General features: G+C 35.1%; 2 protein-coding genes across 2 annotated transcripts in view; one reads left to right on the top strand and one right to left on the bottom strand.

Moving 5' to 3' along the window:
- The window catches only part of LOC136821747 (kinesin-like protein KIF28P), a 29,394-nt gene that overhangs the window by 6,004 nt on the left and 3,822 nt on the right, over positions 1 to 19,568 (bottom strand). Inside the window, exons 4-22 of the mRNA XM_067077958.1 lie at positions 19,432 to 19,448; positions 19,231 to 19,253; positions 18,881 to 19,002; positions 18,568 to 18,646; positions 18,302 to 18,365; positions 17,640 to 17,729; positions 17,189 to 17,285; positions 16,172 to 16,324; positions 15,608 to 15,872; positions 15,011 to 15,219; positions 14,029 to 14,117; positions 13,633 to 13,753; positions 13,323 to 13,380; positions 12,121 to 12,263; positions 11,329 to 11,475; positions 10,633 to 10,720; positions 10,099 to 10,164; positions 9,655 to 9,742; positions 287 to 457 (exon numbers count right to left, since the gene is read on the bottom strand). Coding sequence (XP_066934059.1) covers positions 287 to 457; positions 9,655 to 9,742; positions 10,099 to 10,164; positions 10,633 to 10,720; positions 11,329 to 11,475; positions 12,121 to 12,263; positions 13,323 to 13,380; positions 13,633 to 13,753; positions 14,029 to 14,117; positions 15,011 to 15,219; positions 15,608 to 15,872; positions 16,172 to 16,324; positions 17,189 to 17,285; positions 17,640 to 17,729; positions 18,302 to 18,365; positions 18,568 to 18,646; positions 18,881 to 19,002; positions 19,231 to 19,253; positions 19,432 to 19,448 — 2,090 coding nt within the window. The remainder of the gene's footprint in view (positions 1 to 286; positions 458 to 9,654; positions 9,743 to 10,098; positions 10,165 to 10,632; positions 10,721 to 11,328; positions 11,476 to 12,120; positions 12,264 to 13,322; positions 13,381 to 13,632; positions 13,754 to 14,028; positions 14,118 to 15,010; positions 15,220 to 15,607; positions 15,873 to 16,171; positions 16,325 to 17,188; positions 17,286 to 17,639; positions 17,730 to 18,301; positions 18,366 to 18,567; positions 18,647 to 18,880; positions 19,003 to 19,230; positions 19,254 to 19,431; positions 19,449 to 19,568) is intronic.
- Positions 3,093 to 5,700, top strand: LOC136821748 (carboxylesterase 1C-like). Its single transcript, XM_067077959.1, has 2 exons — positions 3,093 to 3,268; positions 3,862 to 5,700. The coding sequence occupies exons 1-2, from the start codon at positions 3,256 to 3,258 to the stop codon at positions 5,562 to 5,564; spliced, it is 1,716 nt and encodes a 571-aa protein (XP_066934060.1). The 5' UTR covers positions 3,093 to 3,255; the 3' UTR covers positions 5,565 to 5,700.

Below are 19,568 nucleotides of genomic sequence, written 5' to 3' on the forward strand. Positions count from 1 at the left end.
TCAGCAAAACCGCGAAAATCAGAACCCACGAATTACAAATTTGGCCATTTTTCATCCAAAAAACTACCTAGGAAAATGAAAGAAATGTGTCCAAAATAGAGAAAACACGAAATTTAGTTCCCGTGAAATGATATTTATTCGAATTCTTTTCAACCGCAAAAATTAGCTCCCGTTAAAATTAGTTCCCTAAAGTATATCGATGTCCGGATTATATTATAATACAACCGAAGCTAAATTCTGCGAAACTACTAATCAAGAAATGAAGGAATGATCGATAAATTTGTACCTTGTAATCAGTAATGGATAATTTATCATTGAAGTCAAGAGCGTATGCTAAACTCTGTAAGAAGACATTAGCGGTTCCAACTAAGACATCTTCAGGTGGCTCCCAGAAGGGATCTTCTTCCTTTGGAACTTTTGAAATATCTTCCCCTTCCATCCATCGTTGGTATAAGTCCTATAAAAAAAGATTGAAAAATGGGTTGACACAGTTGATTCTCGCTAATTGGGACGAGATGGAGTTTTTACAAGCTCTTTCTTGATTTGGTTGGTCGTTAGCCTGTAATAAAACAATTTTTTTACTTTTTCTAAAGAACGCGTCATCTCTATTACTTTAAATGACCAATTAGTGAAGTATCTTATAAAAACTCCAGAACATCTCCGCTAGTTTGAACTCGAACGGGAAGTTTTTTTAAATTATTAGGATTCGTGCGTCTGTTACTTGCTATTTAAAGGGACTTAGAAAGACGTTGAAATGATTTTCTGTCATCATTCAATTGACTTGGGAATTTAAGGATTCTTTTCAATTGTTGTTGCCTTTGTAAGACTTATAATCTCTAATTCGCAAAAGAGTGTTCAACCATAAAAAATTGATTTCTGCAATGACGTAGAAAAGCATCATGTACTAAAAACACGAATCCTATGGCTTCTGGAGAGATTCGAATTAAAGAAAGCATTTTACGAAGGTTTCTCCTTGACGGGACGGTGACTGAAAATAAGTTCGAACTATTATAAAGATTCGAATACTGTACTCATCAAAGCATAATGAACATCAAACAGTTTATTGAATTAAATTTTTTTCTCAAAAAATTGGTACAGCTAGCCTGGATATTCAGGCTGTAAACCGTAAACTTTTCTATCTCTTCTTAAAGTGATTTTTATTTCAATATCAAAAGGCATCGTCGATTTAAATATTGCGCAAAGCTAAAAAGCTTGCTGACCCTGGGTTTAACTGTAAATTGTAGAAAAATCAAAATAAAAAAATAATGCATCTAGACTAAGAAAATATTTTGATGACCAGAGAAAAAGGAAGGGTAGATTTCTGCGCTCGTATTATCATCGGTTCAGAAATTTCGAAATAAGATTGATTTATTTGACGAAGACTTTTGTATGGAGATACTTTAAGCGTAAAAACTTTTGCGATCAGAAACTTTCACGATTTTTCACATTTTCGCGAAAGTAAATGTCTTTGAAAATTCTTGAAAGGGCCATTCGCGAAAGTTTAAGCGAAAAATTCTTGACAAAATAAAAAATCTGTAAAATTTCTAACTTAAAATAAAACGTAAGATTTATGGCACTTTTTAGCCTGTTAAAGCCTCTTTTAGCCCCTTTAAGCTTTTGTGAAAACCTTCATTTTTATGTCTTGATTCGCGAAAGTTTATGTTCATAAAAGTTTGTACGCCTAAAGTAACAGATAAAATTTTATCTTCAGAATGCTGGAATAACATGGACAGGGTTCGAATGAAAAACTGAAGATCTTTTAAACGTAGACTTATAATGAAAATATTTATTATGAGTGGCCGATATTGGTCCTTCAATTTGACTTCAAATCTTAAGATGCATAGGAAATTGAAATGACATTTTGAATTATTGGAGACATGATCAAAAAGTATATCAAGTTATATTTACACCTAGCCTGAGGTGCGTAGGATGCAAGAAGGATGTTTGTTTTAAGATTTTTGTTTTCCTGTCTGTCTGCCTAAGTCTTCACAATCGCGTATAATTGTACATGAGATCTATGAGATCTGATAGTACAAACAAGTTTATCAAAGGTATTTGGCTTTTCCAGAAATAGTCTGTTCGAGTGTAAAAATCCAGGGTCTGTAAAATGAGGTGGAAAATCCAGGATGGTCAGTAAAACGGGGTCAGTAAAATCCGAGGGGTCTTGAAAAATTAAAAAGAAAATCCAGGTGGTCACCTCTCCCAAAAACGACCTCAACATACGGAATTTTTTTCTGGAATAGCCCATTTCACCACCACATAAAAATAAAGAGCTTGAATTGAATCTAAGAGTCTCATAAATTCTGTTAAAGGATCAACTCGAGACAGTGTTTGTAGCGTCAGTGAAGAAAATGTCATTCAAGGTAACGATAACTGTCCGCCAACGCAGTGGAAAGGATACACTAATCTAATAATCTTTTAACCCGATTAATTATGTCCAAAATATATAAGAAACGACGATCCTAAAAAGTATTGACTAAAAAATGGAGTTTAATACTTCAGTGTTCGTAGGGAGCTGGTTGCCTAGGCAATAAAGAGTAAGGGAAAGCATGTCACTAATCAAGGCATCTTTTCAAGATCGATTTCAGATACTCATATTTTTGCGTCAAAAAGGGTCATAAAGTGAAGTGAACCTAGCTAACGGCCCCCTTATCTGTGATTTTTGCTCAACAAGCTGAATCCGATGGAAATTGATGATGTATTTTGGAGCATTTGTCCCCAAAATTGGCCCATTCCATGCGAATACAAAAATCTATAACAGATTTAGAAACTTTAGGGGTAAAATATCCGCAGTAAGCTATTTTAGTCCATTTCAAAACAGCTCATATTATGATATTTAGTCAAATTTATTAAATATCGACAAGTTAATTTAAAAAGTCGTTTTAATTTCTCAAGAGAAAACAGAGGTGATTTCCTTAGCAAAACAAGTCACTTTAACGAAATAGAGACAACATTTAGCCCACCAACGCATCAGTGTAGGAAGATCTGGCTGACATTTCCGTGTTTATTCTACCGAAAAATTCACCACAAAAAATGGAGGAGTACAAAAAATGATACAAGTAGCTTTACTTTGACTATGGCACTCTCTCCACCTGAGATCTTTTATAGAAAATAAGCCATAAAAAGTTTTGGCATCGTCTTTCCGGTCGGTTCGGCTATAAAGGTGAGATAGATTTTAAATCTAATTAATCAATCGATTAGAACCAATCGTCACTGCAACAGGAAGAAAGAAAGAAAAAGGATTTTAAGGGAACCATGAATTTTAAACGTAAGTCTATATAAGCATTAATTGCATATTTTCATGTATTTGCGCTTTTGAGGACGGGGGAGTGACTGAAGGGATTTGAAATAACCCGCAGTTTTGACCCGCAAAATCGAGCACGGTAAAAGTGCAACTTCCGAAAGTATTAATTTTCACAATTTTATAATGACATATACTGACAATAATATTTATTTCAAATTTTATGTGGCGATTATTGGCTCACTCCTTATGCAACTTAATAAATAGATAGATAGATATCGTTGAAAAATTCTTTTTTAAAGGCCGAAAATCCCGAAAATCTCGAAGATCGCAAAAGGGTAGGTTCACGACAGTTTGCACGCCTAAGACCATGTTCGCACGTGACGGTTCCGTTTCACCCTGAAACGAAATGAAGCCATTCTATTGGTTATATTCAAGTGTTACGTCACTTCTAACCAATAGGATGGCTTCATTCCGTTTCGGAGCGACATTTTAACTCGCCCAGAATATCATACAATGAACATGACGAATAAAACCTTTCAGGATTGGGGGAACGAATAAACATTAATCTAAAAGCCTGCTGAAGCAATAGCAACGTAATCTATATATCCATTTTTCAGGATCAATCTTCATCCTACTGTTGGTTGCCATTGTCACGTCGAGCGCCAAAACAACAAAAACAGATTCATTCATTACTACACAAACACCAAAAGGCGCCATTCAAGGTAAAATTCACCAAATTATAAAAGACGACAGATCACCTGACAAAGTGTATGAATACCGAAACATACCATACGCCCAACCACCCGTTGGTAATTTAAGATGGAAACCACCCGTACCCGCCATAAAATGGAATAGCGTTTTCAAATACGACAACAAGGAAGTCTGGTGTAAGCAGTTTTTCCATGGATACGAACTTGGGACAGAGGATTGCCTCACTCTAACGGTTCGGCAACCGAGCAAAGCTACCCCGAATAACAGCCTACCCGTATTAGTGTGGATACACGGAGGTGCTTTAGGATACGGTTCAAACAATTGGTATTATCCGGACGAGCAGTGTTCCGCATCGCTAAACGTAGTTTCTGTATCAATAAACTACCGGTTAAATTTATTCGGTTTTTTATCGATCAAGGAATTATGGGAAACAAAACCAAATGTAGCAAAGGAGTATGGGAATTTTGGCATCATTGATATCATACAGGCTTTGAGATGGGTTCAAGAGAACATCTCATCATTCGGAGGGGATCCTAAGAGAGTAACACTGTTAGGGCAATCAGCTGGAGGAGCCGCTATATACTCACTTATCGGATCACCTCATACTTCAAGACTATTTCATAAAGCGATACCAGCTTCCGGTTATCCCGTAGATGCGAAGAGTGACTATCTCCGCGCTGAGAAGCGGTATGGAAATTACTTACGTAAAGATAGCGGTTGTGCTAATTCGACAGACATTATGAAGTGTTTACGTGCGTTACCTGCAGAACAGCTTCTCCGTACTCATCCCGCTATTCGGCATCCAATAAAACCTAGTTTGAACCCTTGGTTTTTCCCGTATAACGAGCCAGCGGATATCTACCCTATGCAGGTTATCGATAAGAAAACTATTTTCCAACCTATAGGCCTCTTAAAGAAAATCAAGGATTCGGGAATAAAAGTTTTAATTGGGAATACAGCGCACGAGGGCCACCCAGTAGCTCAAGCAGAAACACGAAGTGGGATGAAGCGATACTTAAAACCAAAAATCGACAGTTTCGAACCAGGACTATTACCCATGATTTTGAGCAAATATCAGCCAAAAAACTATAGAAAAATCAACAAGACAACGACACCACAGAGAGTTCTATTAAGTATGGCGAGCGATGTTCTTTTGGGGTGCCAGACCAATGAAATTGCAGCAAACTTGTCACGCGTTCAAGGGTTAACCGTCTATCGATACGTACATAGCCAACCGTTTTCGTTCAACCCTTGGGACAAAACCGAACCTTACGCATACCATGGCATAGACACTGATTCTTTATTTGGATTCACGCATGCGCTATACAAACCTACGCGCATGCGTCCGAAACCAACAACAGCAGACTGGAAACTAGTATCAAATTTCCGGCGTTTAATCAAGCGGTTTATACATGACGATCAAGGCTTTCATGATGATTTTCATAAAAAGACAATTGAGATAAAAAATGGGAAAGTCACAGCTTCTGATCAAATTTATCACGAGGATAAATGTAAATTATGGAAAGATTTTGGATTTTTGAAGAGATCTTGGGGACAATTAAATTTACATAAACAACAGCCACCAAAAAAACTTATTCATTCTCTTTAAGTCAAAGCTTTGTTGTTTTTAGAGTTTCTAAATTTGTTCTTAAATATACACATATATAAACCCTTCTTGTCCATTGTAATTCGAATTTATGACGAAAATACATGCATAATTCTTGTGAAATGCCATTAGAATAAATCAAATTATCCTCCTTTCGTTTTGATTTCCCTATTTTGTTAACGAGCCTCAAAGCAACTGTTAAAAGCTTCTAATTATTTCTTGACAAAATCTCTAAAGGAATTATGAAAAAGCGAACTCTCGCTAATTCGAACTTCTTTATAGCATCAGCCCCCCCTTATTTTTTTTTGGGGGGGGGGGCTAAGAAATATTTTGGCCTTTAAAGAGCCTGGGGGCTAAAATTACCAAAATATTTGGGGGGACCTAGATTGTTGGGGGGGACCTAGTTGATCTGACTGAGACTCAGGGGGCTGTTCAGCTAATTTCAAAAGATCTCTTATCTTACTATTAAATCAAATATAACAAGCTAGATGCTGAATGGACCTACCTGATGATGAAAGTTAGATAGCAATGTGAGGAGAAAAAAAATCAGTCAGAAAATATAGCGTTTAGCGAAAATGCATAACGCAATAAATTCATCATTGATTGGTGATAAGGGGAGAGGGAAGGGTTGTAGGGAAAAAATAAATATAAAGTTCTGGTCGCAAAAATCAGTTTTATTGACAATTGAATCATGCTTGATGGTGAACATTGTTATCAATAATGTTTTTGTGTCAAAAACATAGAAATATAAGGAAAAAAATCTAATGAAAATCTGCAAAAACGGCGATTTCCTGCATTTTCAACCGGAAAAAAAAATTCTCAAAAATCGATCTCAGCCATGTTTTGAGCATTGCGAATACGTATCTTTCTGCAAAAAATTCAGAAAAAACTGATGAAAACGATGAAAATTCATGAAAAAAATGTTTTTCGAAAATCGGGCTCCGTCACTTTTTAGGTATTGTTATTTTACATCAGTGTGCAAAATTTCATAAAATAATATAAAGTACAGCTCGAGAAATTCAAGAAATACCGTTTTTCCGGCGAAAATCGGCTGTTCCGGCGATTTTTAGAAAGTTCCCACGGTGGTCAAAATAGGCTTTTTTATTACCACTTACTTAATGACTTAAATCCATTATCCTGTTCTTTATCATTCTTATAGCCTTAGAATAATTTTTTTTGCCCTAAATATTTTTCAAACTATTTTCCAAAAAAAATCAAAAAGTTTTTTGAAAAAAAAGTCATCACGTGACCGAAAAATACGTCATCAAAATTTAAACGAAAATTTGAAGTTGGTATCATGCTTAAAGCAACATTTCCAAACGATAGATCTCGACGAGTAGTGCTTAAAAATGGGGTCACTTTTAATTTCAGCTTTTGTTTAACTCAAGAAATTTAGAATTAAAGGTATGACCTTATATGGTAAAAAAACGAATTGCAGAGTTTAAACTGTATGTTCCCGATATACTTAAAAGCTGAAAACTGACATGAAGGAAGGTATGGTTAAAAGGAAAGTTTCTATCTTGAGACTTACTGAATTAGGGCCTTTAATTTTCTGCTAGGTCTGATTTTTTACCAAAGACGGGGGTAAAAATGAGGGTTTCCCGTTTTAGAAAATCGGGAAATCGGGAAATCTAAAAATCTTCAAGACAAAAATTTTTATTTTATTATTTTGAATTTACTTACCAAGTTTGAAGGCATTTTGATGATTCTACAAGGCTCTGTAAACCTAAACATAATTTGCTGTGTGACGTCACAGGCTTAGTCTATGTGGGCAAAATACAGCTACTTTTTACCACCGTGTCCGGCTTCAAAAATCAGTTTTATCGACAATTGAACCATGCTTGATCGTGGACATTGCTATTAATAATGTTTTTGTGTGAAAAAACAACGAAATATAAGGAAAAAGTCCGATGAAAATCTGCAAAAACGGCGATTTCCGGCATATTTCCGGCATTTTCGGCCGGAAGAGAATTTTTCTCAAAAATCGGACTCTGCCATGTTTTGGGCATTGCTAATACGCATCTTTCTGCAAAAAATCTGAAAAAAACTAATGATGAAATCTCGAGAAAATGCCAAAAAACCGGTTTTTCCGGCATATTCGGCCGGAAATGATTTTTTTTTCGAAAATCGGGCTCCGTCACATTTTGGGCATTACCATTTTGCATCATTGTGCCAAAAATCAGAAAAAACTAATGAGCCAATCTCGAGAAAAGCTGGTAACAGATGGACGGACGGACGGACGGACAAAGGTTAATTTATAGGACCTCCAAGTAGGTCCAAAAATACATCTACTAAGTAAAAAGCGCGCGAAAATGGTTCTGTCTGTAGTAATTTTTTGGATGGAGAAGTAATCAAAAATCTATTCATGAACCTTTTGATAAGCTAGGCTAAAAAACGCATAGTCTGGAAATCTGGCTCTGACAAACTGTTAACGCTGAAACTTAATTGTGCAAAAAATCGTGAAATCCGTCAAGTATTTAGCCTGAGAAAGTGACGAGAACCTGTTTTATGCCGGTTTTCGGCTATTCCGGCGAATTTTAACGAGATCCGCATGCAAAAAATTTTTTTTTTGGAAATCAGACCATGCTATAGTTTGAGCATTACTATTAAGAACCTTTTTCTGTAAATAAACAATTGAATAAGTTAGAAAAATGTCACAAAAATCCATAAAAACGGCGATTTCCGGAACATTTCCGGTTCTACAGACTGAAAAAAAAAAATTTCTCCACAAACGGTTTTCGGCGCATTTTCGACAGCACTAATACACATCTACTTGCAAAAAATCAGAAAAAAATAATGATACAATTTCCAGAAAATACCAAAAAACCGGTTTTTCCGGAATATTTCCGACATTTTCGGCCGGAAAAAAATGTTTTTCGAAAATCAGGCTCCGTCACATTTTAGGTATTGTCATTTTGCATCAGTGTGCAAAATTTCATAAAAAAATATAAAGTAGAGCTCGAGAAATTCAAGAAATACTGTCTTTCCGGCGAAAATAGGTTGTTCCGGCGATTTTTAAATAGTTCCGGCTTCAAAAATCAATTTTATTGAAAATTGAAACATGCTTGATGGTGGGCATTGCTATTAATAATGTTGTTGAATGAAAAAACAACCAATTATAAGGAAAAAGTCCAACGGCCATGTTTTGAGCATTGTTAATACGCATCATTGAGCAAAAAATCAGAAAAAACTAATGATAAAATCTCGAGAAAATGCCAAAAAACCAGTTTTTCCGGCATATTTCCGGCATTTTCGGCCGGAAAAAATTTTTATTCGAAAATCGGGCTCCGTCACATTTTGGGCATTGCCATTTTGCATCATTATGCTAAAAATCAGAAAAAACTAATGAGCCAATCCTGAGAAAAGCTGGTAACAGACGGACAGACGAACGAACAGACGGACGGACGGACGGACATCGGTTAATTTATAGGACCTCCGAGGTAGGTCCAAAAAGCAAAAGATTTGTGAACATAAATATTAATACAAGTAAAATTGAGTTTTCATTTATCAGTACTGTACTCGCATATATTTTTTATTGACTTCTCTACAGGGGCGGGAGAACAATGTTTTTGTTTTTTTCCCCAAGTGTTTAAGGGGACCTAGCACAAGGCAATTTTTTGGGGGGAGCTAAATTATTGGGGGGGGGGACCTTACTTTGTTGGTGGGACCTAGAAACCTGGCTGAAGCTATGTTCTTTTATTCGAATCTTTCTCTTATTCGAACTAATTCTCAGTCCCCGCCAAAGGGAAACCCTCGTACAATGCTTTCAATATTCCGAATCCCCTCGACTGAGATTTAGCAAAATTTATCATGCCTGGATGTGTACTTCATTTTTGTCAGGTGCGAAATCTTTTGAATTGAAAAAAAAACAGCGGACAAATCCCGAAAATGAGCAAGGAATATTTCCCCAGAATCCATCCCTACGGTACGCAATAAACGTATATTCCCAACGCCCGCAAAAACTAATTATGCCTGATAACGTTGACCTATCTTGGCAACAATGCTTTGAAAACGAGGCCCATATCAAAAGAATGTATAAGAAGAGGCCATTGGTCCTAATTACCTATGATTCATTGCAAACAAAGTTTCTCACCTGCATCAGAAAGCGACGATTGGTGAATTTTCCACGCTCCCATAACCAAACATTTTCGTTGACCAAATTCTTCATTTTAACACACACTCTGTAAGTGAAAAAAGGGAATGAGGAATCCGTTAGTGGATGCCAACAGCCTAACTTGAATACATATCTGATATTCAGCTGGCACATTGGCAGCGGCTCATGCTAAACCTCTAAAGGGTCTAACTTCCAAACAAAGAGGGATGGTAGTCGCCAAGGTCGGGATCAACTGTCCTTACTGTGTAAAGCTGAAAACAACAACAACAACAACAAAAAAAACAGACAAAGCATTGTCTCGAAAACAAATCTTCTGGATGTAGATAAATTTTCCGATCTTTAGGACTTTCGCATGTAGGAAGTAAATTTCTACATCGGGCGCCATTCGACTCAAAAATATATCAATAATTCATTTGTACTTACTTTGTTCCGCCCTTGTCACCGCCTGACCCTTGGGCGGCTGCTGAAATCAGCACAACTTCAAATCCCCTGTGAATAAAAGAAATTAGGTGAATTATCACGTGACAAAATGAAATAAATTCCATGGTCGATACAAGTTTACTAGTTGACAAGACGAGTTCAAATCTAGCTCTGTACACAGTAACAACTTCTCCTTCCTAAAAACTATACTTAGACTATGAACAAACTAAGAAAATTCCTAATATATACCAATAAACTTCATAACCTACTCAATTCTTAGAACTTTAAAACCAACTGGAATGTCTTACTGGAATATCTAAGCTTTCTTCATCTGCCGAAAATCCTGCGTATGAAAAAGAATAAAAACAAGGGTTAAAAATAACACTAAGTAGCAATTATGGAAAAAACTTAATAAGAAAAATGACTAAATTTGGGGCAAAATTGTAGACTAGAGAAGACAAGGATAAGCAAAAGTACGAACTAAAGACAGGACCTGTTCTCAAGAATCTAAGATTTAAAAATGAATTGTTTTCTTACATTTTCTTATCAAGCTCTTCACTGACAGCGTTAGCTTCACCAACCATGGGAAGAAGTTCAAGAACTTGCTCTTGTGCCAGAATTTGATCTGAAAAATAAAAGTTTATAAATAAAAACTCGGGGGACCAGAAAAACCGTTCAACTTAACAAATAAAACAACTCTTTTAATATGCTGGAATGATTGTTAAAGCTATAAGTACAATGGCAGGGCCCACACCACCGGGGGAGCCAGGGAAACCATGCCCCCCCACATTAAATTTCATGGCATGGGCCCTGAATGGGAGTTATTGAGAAATTGGTACTAACCGAAAACATTCGAACTCAATAGTGAGTTTATGTATTTACTTTAGCGGACGGTGGAGTGACCGAAAGCGGTTTGACCCGCAAAAAAAATGCAGGACAGTAAAAGTGCTGATTTATGGTCGTCCTCAGTTAACCCAGATGAGATGGAGTTTTTAAAAAATACTTTAATAATTGATCATTTGAAGTAATAAAAATGACGTGTTCTTTAGAAAAAGTAACAAAATTGTTTTATTACTGGTTAACGACCAACCAAATCAAATAAGAGCTTGTAAAAACTCCATCTCGTCCCAGTTAACCCGGATCTAAGTTGCAGAAAAGCACACATTCATAAACTCTTTAAATAATACGAAAATGTTGGAAAAAGGATATGACGATAGCCAATACAGTACAAACCTTTGTTCATTCCTTTAGCATCAGCAGCAAAACCTTTGGTTTGAGCGATTTCTTTATTCATGAAATCCCAATCCACCTCAGCTGGTGAGCCTTCATTCATTTCTTGGTCATTTGGGTTGACAAAGAAATACCAATGATGACTGCTCCCTGTAAAAGTGAAGAAAATAAAGAAAGTAAGAAAATTACCTTCAGGACCTTTGATTTGAATTCAAAATACACTAAACCTCAGAGGAAGATATTTAAGAACGATTTTCGGCCAAAAATATCCTGCAACTGCCAAACTAAATTCCCGTCTAATTGATTTTTTTCTGGCCATCTTGGTGATGCACCGAATGAAGTTTCCTCTAAAATAACTAATGCCATCTATCATCAACGAATTACAAGCCACAGCAGAGCACTGGACCTGGTCAAACGGTCAATATTGGTTGGATCTAGAGATTGAGCTTTCAGAGCTGGCTGAAAGTACGGTGAGTGTATTAATTTCTTCCAATGTTTCAATGTTTACTTTCTTGAGGAGATCGAATATTGGCTAAAGAAAACTAGTCGTATTTTTTTTTAAAGGCAACTTTATCCAATGCTTACCTCACAAATTTGAGCAGAGCTTATTCACGATAACTGTAACGGAAAGATCCTAGTAAGCAAAAAGTGGCCAATTTTTCTTCTAAAATGGCTAAATTTTGCTACTACAGCCAGTGCTGACGTAGAAAACATTTCGTTAGGAATATCATGAATTCCGTATCTAAGGAGTAGCCCATTTTTTATTGATTTTGCATTAAGTATGAAGAAACCTACCAAAGACAATACGATCGTGGTGCTTTAGCGTTATTTCATCTGTTAACGCTAGTCCATTGACCTTGGTTTTCGCACCCGGTGAACCGGGTTTCAAACTAACTCGTCCTTCTTGGTGAGTTACAATAGCATGCTCAGTTGCCATACTATAATAGAAAAAAAAGGAAACGGTTAGATTGAGGTAAACCAGACGGCACACAACGTCAAAAAAACGTCCATGTGACATTCATAACGTCCAAATAATATTATTTGAAACAACGTTTAGTGCCAGCTGGGAAAAGAGAAGTTCTTTTGAAAAGAATGAAGGATTTAGCGACACAAAAAATAAATTTTGGAAATTTAATTCTGACCAATAAATAAGTACACGATTTTAACGAGAAGACATTTTGGCGAATCATTGAGAGGTAATTAGCCAAATTCGCTAGAGAAACAAAACCAAGATATTGCAATAAAAAGGCTACAAGTTTTTTCGATAATAATATCGTTTAATTTATAGAGCAAAATAAGTTATTTCAAGGCTAAAATATTAATACTTAAACATAAACAAATCATAAAAACAAAATGAATATATTGCAATACTTCAACTGACCTTATTATTAATATTCATCTAATGTAACGAAAATTTGATGGAAAGCTTTTTTGTTCGTTGAATTTTCTGGATTTCCTTTTTCGTTATTTAGGCTATTAATTTTAACAGTGAAATTTTGAGATCTCAAAATCTGACCCGGTGGATTTCAAAATTTTACCGGATCACTGAGACAGGGGTGTTATTAAACTTAAAGGAATAACCAGATAAAAAGTAAAACTTAGCACAATGATTCCTTGTATTCCATGGTCCTTAGTATTCTATTCTCAGATTTTGGAGCCTCGCACGTACCTCACGTTGAATTTCTATTGTTTTCAAGCAGAAACTAAAACTTACAAACCTAAATATCTCGACTTTAAAAACGAATAGCCAGTAAAGTTTGGAGGTTCTGCTAAGGACTATGAAAAGAATCTTTTAGTTGATTTTCAACTTTCATCTGGTTACCCAGTAGCGTAGACAGGAGGGGCGCAAAATTTGTGTAGGAGAGCAGATTTTTGTGACACTGTGATTATCTATTTATCAGATAATTACTGTGTCATTAAAAACAGCTCTCCTACACAAATTTTGCGCCCCTCTTTCTTGTCTACGCTACTGTTACCCTTTTAGCTTTATCACTCACCCTAAACCGTTCATGGCAATGTCAGGACTTCCATCTTTCTTACCAATACGTATGATTCCTAAATGACGAAAAGAAAATAATGTATATTATTAGGTTCAAACTTAGTAAACAACTTTCACAAAAGATGTTTATCAATAGAGATTTCAAATAAAAGAATGTTTAAAACACAGCTGATTGGCTTAGGTTTAGAAACTCTATTGCTTCATTAAAACCTCAGTGCGCATGCGATGTATCCGAAGAGCAGTGCTCATATCCTGAAGAGGAGGAGCTTTACGCTCGAAACGAAGGTTAAGATATGGCGTAGACGAACCTTCTTTGAGTTTATATCTGACTTTTCCTGTCAGCATATTATCTTCATTGATATTACTGAAGAATGGAATTTTTGTGTCCTCTTCAGATTCTGTGACCACTTCTTTGCGAGAGGCTTCAAGCTGAAATTGAAAGATTGTTGAGCTAGATTTTAGATTCGGGCTTCGTGCACACGTTGGGACCTTGCACACCATAGCGGAATGCTGTTCCCTTTTTACGACCAATATTTAAAGGTTTTGTTTTTAAAATGAGTTAAGACATCGTTTGCTTACTCATCAATTTTAATTTACAAGCTTTTTTACATTCAATTTATTTATTCAGCACGAAATCGAACACAATATAACAATAGGAGACACCGGCTTGATATAAAACTAAAACCTTTAAAGGAGAAGTTTACCTTATCATCCCAAGACATCATTGCACTTGCGTTAGCTTCTAATTGCGCACGGATTTCGTCTTCCATTTGTTTACGCATGGCTGCTTTCTCTGTAGAATAATGAAAAAGAAGGGAAGAATTGTACATTCATGATGTAAGCACTCAAAACGTCAGCCCCCCCCCTGCTGGTTGGGGGGTTACACCCTAAAGTTTTCCCAAAAAAGGAGGGGGCTGGAAGTAAACCACTTTTTGGGGGTCCTATGTACTTGGGGAGGAGCTAAATTCTCATCACTTAACGTGGGGGCTAAAATAATTCAGCTTAATAGTTGGCTTCAATTACTCAAATTGAAGCTCATGAATCTGAAAATTTTCACCTGCAGCGCAATATTTTTATAGAAAGTGTGCAAAATATTTTATCTTAAACTTAGAACTGAATACAATTTACATTGGAAAACCTTTTTTTACTGGATCAATTTTTTGAAAGTGTCTAGGGTCAAAAGTCCTGGGGGCTAACAAAAAATTCATAAATCTTTGGGGGGAATTAAAACTCAGGGGGGACCTAATTTTTGCCTGGGACCTAATCTCAGGCTGACGCTATGCACATGATAATTGAAATAATTATAACCCCGTAAAGTACTTAAAAATCGACGTAATTTTACGAGAATTAACTTAATCGCCAGCTAAAGTAATGGTAAAGTAATATTCAGGATTTAATCTCACGAGAATTAATTTGATTAATAAAGTACTTCATATGTGTGCTATACGAACTTTAAAATTAAAGATCTCTGGCAGCTTACCCACAGATATTATACCTAAAAATCCCGCGAGCGCATTTCGTTTATTTATAACTAAACTCTGCAAATGATTTAAGACTTCCATAAAATTCTTAAATGTGAACATTCGAAAACTATAGCTATAAAATCTAAACGAGAAAACAATATGGCGGATCAACTGTCATTAAAACAAGACACTTCGTTTATGGGATAATCAACATATCAGTTACCTTCTTCGGTCATTACAGCACCACCAGCAGCTCCTCCGCCTCCGCCACCACCTTCAGCTGGATCGGCCGCCAGTAATGCACTCATATCACCGCCTGCCATTAATTTCTTTAACTTCTCATTCTCTTCTTTTAGTTCACGAATCAATTTGTCCATTGGATTTTCATTCACAACGGCTTTATTTTTAATCTTCTTCGCACGATCAGCATACCTTTAGAAAATCAAAAAAGGTGTAGAAACATACTTTTGGCCTTCCAAAGTCAATGCATTTATCTTAACGTCAATGCAAAGATTTTAATTGCCAACTTTCTGCCAACTTTCTATCTACTCTAACAATGCCTTCTTTCAATATTTTTCAAGCAAAAATTTTAACTACCAAACAAACAGGACAGAAAGTCGGCCGTCTAAGTTAGTCAACTATTTGAAGTCATTTTCATAATATATAGTGTGCTAGTATGTTAGATGACCAATTTGTATAAAGTAAAAGTATAAAATTTCAGGAAGTTCTACAGGTGCAAGATCTACATCAATAGCCAACCTCGTTTGCAGTGTATTATCAATTTACCTACTTACTAATAGTGTCACATGCATTTACTTACCTAAGTGTACCCAGGGTTTCATCATAATTGATATCAGCTGGTGATAAAGCAGCAATCATAATAGTTTTACTGTTTCCACCCAAAGCATTTTGTAACAACTTGGTCAAAACGGAATCACGATAAGGAACAAGGACTTTCTTCTTTCCCATAGAGAGATCAGCCAGAGCTGAGATGACATTACCAAGAGATGATAGCGAACGATTGATGTTGGCACCTTCTTTAAGACGATCACCTGTTGCACCAGTAGAACCAGCACGCTCAGATCCTTTGAGAGGGAGGAAAGTAATAAGAAATTAGCTTTTGGATGAACACTAGTTGTATTAGTGGAACCAGCATACTCAGGTGCTATGCTGTAATTCTGAACCGGGTCAAATTCTTAATCTGGCTACTTTCAGGAAATGGACAAACTTGCTTATTTGAACTTCCATCATTATATTACTCCTAGATACTTCCCAAATTTACTAAAGAAACTGTCAAAATATTGCTGTCAATTTAAAATTAAAAGAACAGACCATTGATGAGAATAGATAACAACTGACCCGACCAACTAGTAGACATTCTTACCAGCTAAATCGACCAAATTGACGACAGAGCTTTTCTTGGTCTCTTCCCCAGCAGCATTCTTTTCAATCTGGTCAAACTGAATGGTGACAACAGTATGTGCACGTGAACTAGTAGCATTCATCTGTGTTGAAGCAACCGTTCTGTTAGCAGTTCCTATGATTGGTGAAAAGATATTATTTAATGTTAAAATCTATAGAACTTGAACATTTTCTTTAAATCAGTAAATTTTCTCTATTTTGAAAGTTCAATCATCCAGTGAGGTCCTAAAAAATTGTAGCTAACGTAGTTTCAAGTTTAGGGCAATGAATGATATTCTCAATTCATAAAGAAGCATCGTTTATAAATGTTTAAAAGGACTTGGCCCCGAAAAGACAAAATTTGTCCTAAGAAAACAAGAATAGGTCCCGAAAGGGTGGTCAAAATGTCCCCAAAAATTAAACAAACAGAAACCAAAGCAAAGGTTAGTTTTTACTTAAACTTTCCTTAACGGTTGAAGATATAGTCTACACAATAGACGGCTCCAGGCATTTAGGCCTTACTCTTGGTCTATAGGCACTGCTATAGACGGCCGCTTGTAGCCCCCCCCCACCGGGAATTGCTTATAAATAGGTTTAAACATAATAGACAACTTTCACAAAAGATTTTTATCAATAGAGATTTCAAATAAAAGAATATTTAAAACCCAGCTGATTGGCTTAGATTTCGAAACTCTCTATTGTTTTATTAAAACCTCAGTGCGCATGCGATGTATCCGGAGAATTTCAATATTCAAAACAAGAGCAGTGAGTAGGAGTAGGAGTTTTACGCTCGAAACAAAGGAAGATAGGACGTAGCCTAGTGAAGATTATTTTGTTTATGACTCAAAAATGAAATGTGTGATTCTAATAGTGTAGTCTTAAAATTTTCCAACAGAAAAGACTTTTCAACAGAATTCAACAGGGAGAGAACCTCACAAGGTTTGTGACAGTACACAAGGATTACGCTGATAATCAGAAGTTTTAAATAATGTGTGTTTACCTTCTTCTGTCCTGGCTTCGATTTCTTTATAAGATCCTACAGCAACAAACTTTAAACCTTGCACATAAAAAGCACCAATTTTGGGATTTTGACGGACCTAAAAAAATAGGATTTCGAATAATTTGTAATTTAATAGATAATTTTACCCAAAGAAAAAACTTAAGATCCTTGAATTTTTGGATGAGATTGCTAAAGTAGCAGAAATAATTTCAGATATTTCATATATATCTAAGCTAATATTAAAAAAACTAACTGACGAATGCTTGAAAGAGCAGGAAACTTTATTAAGTAAAATAGGAAAAAAAGTTTCTCCGTTCATTTCTGAACTAGGCAAATATTCACGTGGTTACAATACATGAAAGCAATTTTACAGACTATTTATTCTCAAAATATGTATAAAAAATATATAAAAATTAATTAATTCTAATATAAATCTAATATAAAAACTTACAGGTAGACCACCTTTAGGATTATCTTTAGTCAATAAATCACGGACTTGTTCATTGTAAATTTCCAACATAGAAAATGTGACTTGATATTTCTAAATGCAAAATAAAATATATCATGACAAGTTGTTGACTAGCTTTGTATAGCAGAATGAAAATCTAACATTTTTTTCCATGTCAGTAGTATTTATTTTCATTCTTCTGCAAGCATTGATAAGCAATCACACTAAAAAATGGAATGAAATGCGATATTCATCATACGCACCATTGCAATGTCTTCTGACATTACATCACGGACCTAGCAGCTGATTGTTTACAAATGATGTAAAATTAGTCAATACGTCACTTGCAACCAATGAACTGTAAGGTCCAAAGAAGACATTGCAATGATGCATATCATGAATAAAGCAAAATCCAAATTATTATTTTTTTTACGATTTAACTCTTCATGACTCCTTTTCATTAATAAGACAACAATCAAACTGCTTTGGAAGATGGACAATTTTTGTAATGTCCACTCATATTAGAAACAATTTTATTTCAGATTTATTTGTATCAAACTCCATTTCAACTTTTACGGACATAACAGAATAAAACAAACAAAAATCTACCAGAACTTAAAAAGATGCAAAGAAAAAGAAGCAAGAACAAAAAAAACTTGATTTACTGTTTCTGTTGTACTGCCCTCAATCAATTTGAACAATTCATCACAAGTGATTGGGACGATACCTCTGTAAAACAAAAAATAAACATTATAGATTATTAATCCGAATGTATCACATAATTGATTGTAGCACTCAGCTATACAGTGTTTATTTTTCTATAAATTCAAGAATAAAATATTTAAACATTGCATCCTTATGAAGCATAGGTATTATGTTAAATACTATCACTAGTTCATGTTTTTTAATAATAATTTAATATGAATCTTACTTGTTTGGACCATAACCGACCATAGAATAACTTTTTCCTGCTCCTGTCTGACCATAAGCAAACAATGAGCAATTGAAACCTGGTAATAAAAGATGATTGATGTATTTCTTCAGTGTTAGACTTTTGACTAGTGAACTTATACCACATGACAGGCAAAATTAGTTTAACAAATACTGAAATTGAAAACGTATCATTTTTATTATTAGAAATGTATTTTAAAAATGCATTTTATAAAAGTACAAAATCTGTCTGAAATAGAAAATCACAACACTGTTCATAGTCAATGAACCATAGAAATCCTTGTAATATATACCTTTTACAGCATTATCCAAGACACCTTGGCCCAAGTCATTGAATACAGTACGTTGATCAGCATATTTATCAGAAGTGCCACGCAAAACTCCAGCATCGTCAGCTTCAAACTCATCATGAGACCTATAGAAAGAATATAAGATTTTTTTGTAGAAACTGTTTTTGTGGAAACATACATAACACATAGAACAATATTAATAAAACAGCCTATAGAAACTTTATATTAAGCTACATGGCTGAATATTTGCAGTGAAAATATTTTATTGATAGCTTCTATTCTGTGTGGAAAGCATGATTTTTAAATCTTATTTTAAAATGTTTATGAAGTGAGAAACAAAACTAAATTCTTACCAATAAGAAAAATCAAAGGCAAACTAAAAGAGAAAGGATAAGGTAATATTATTATAACATACGTCAAGTTTTCAAATCTACAGACAGGGTCCAATAAAAAATTAACAAAATTTTTAGATATTGTCCACATTGTCCAAATATTAATAACAATAAAATCCTAGTGACCTAGTTCTTAAGTATAAAATTAAAATTAAATCTTACATCTTTTCCTGGAGCATCTAGAATGTAATAGAAAAAAGAAATTAAAATAACAGACCTAAAAAAGAGAGCTTTTATCACTTTTATACTAAAATGACAATGATCTGAATTAACAAAGAAATAAAAAGGAAAATGTTGAG

Source organism: Clytia hemisphaerica, unplaced genomic scaffold (assembly GCF_902728285.1).
Source record: "Clytia hemisphaerica strain Z4C2 unplaced genomic scaffold, Clytia hemisphaerica genome assembly, whole genome shotgun sequence".
Lineage (NCBI taxonomy): Eukaryota > Metazoa > Cnidaria > Hydrozoa > Leptothecata > Clytiidae > Clytia > Clytia hemisphaerica.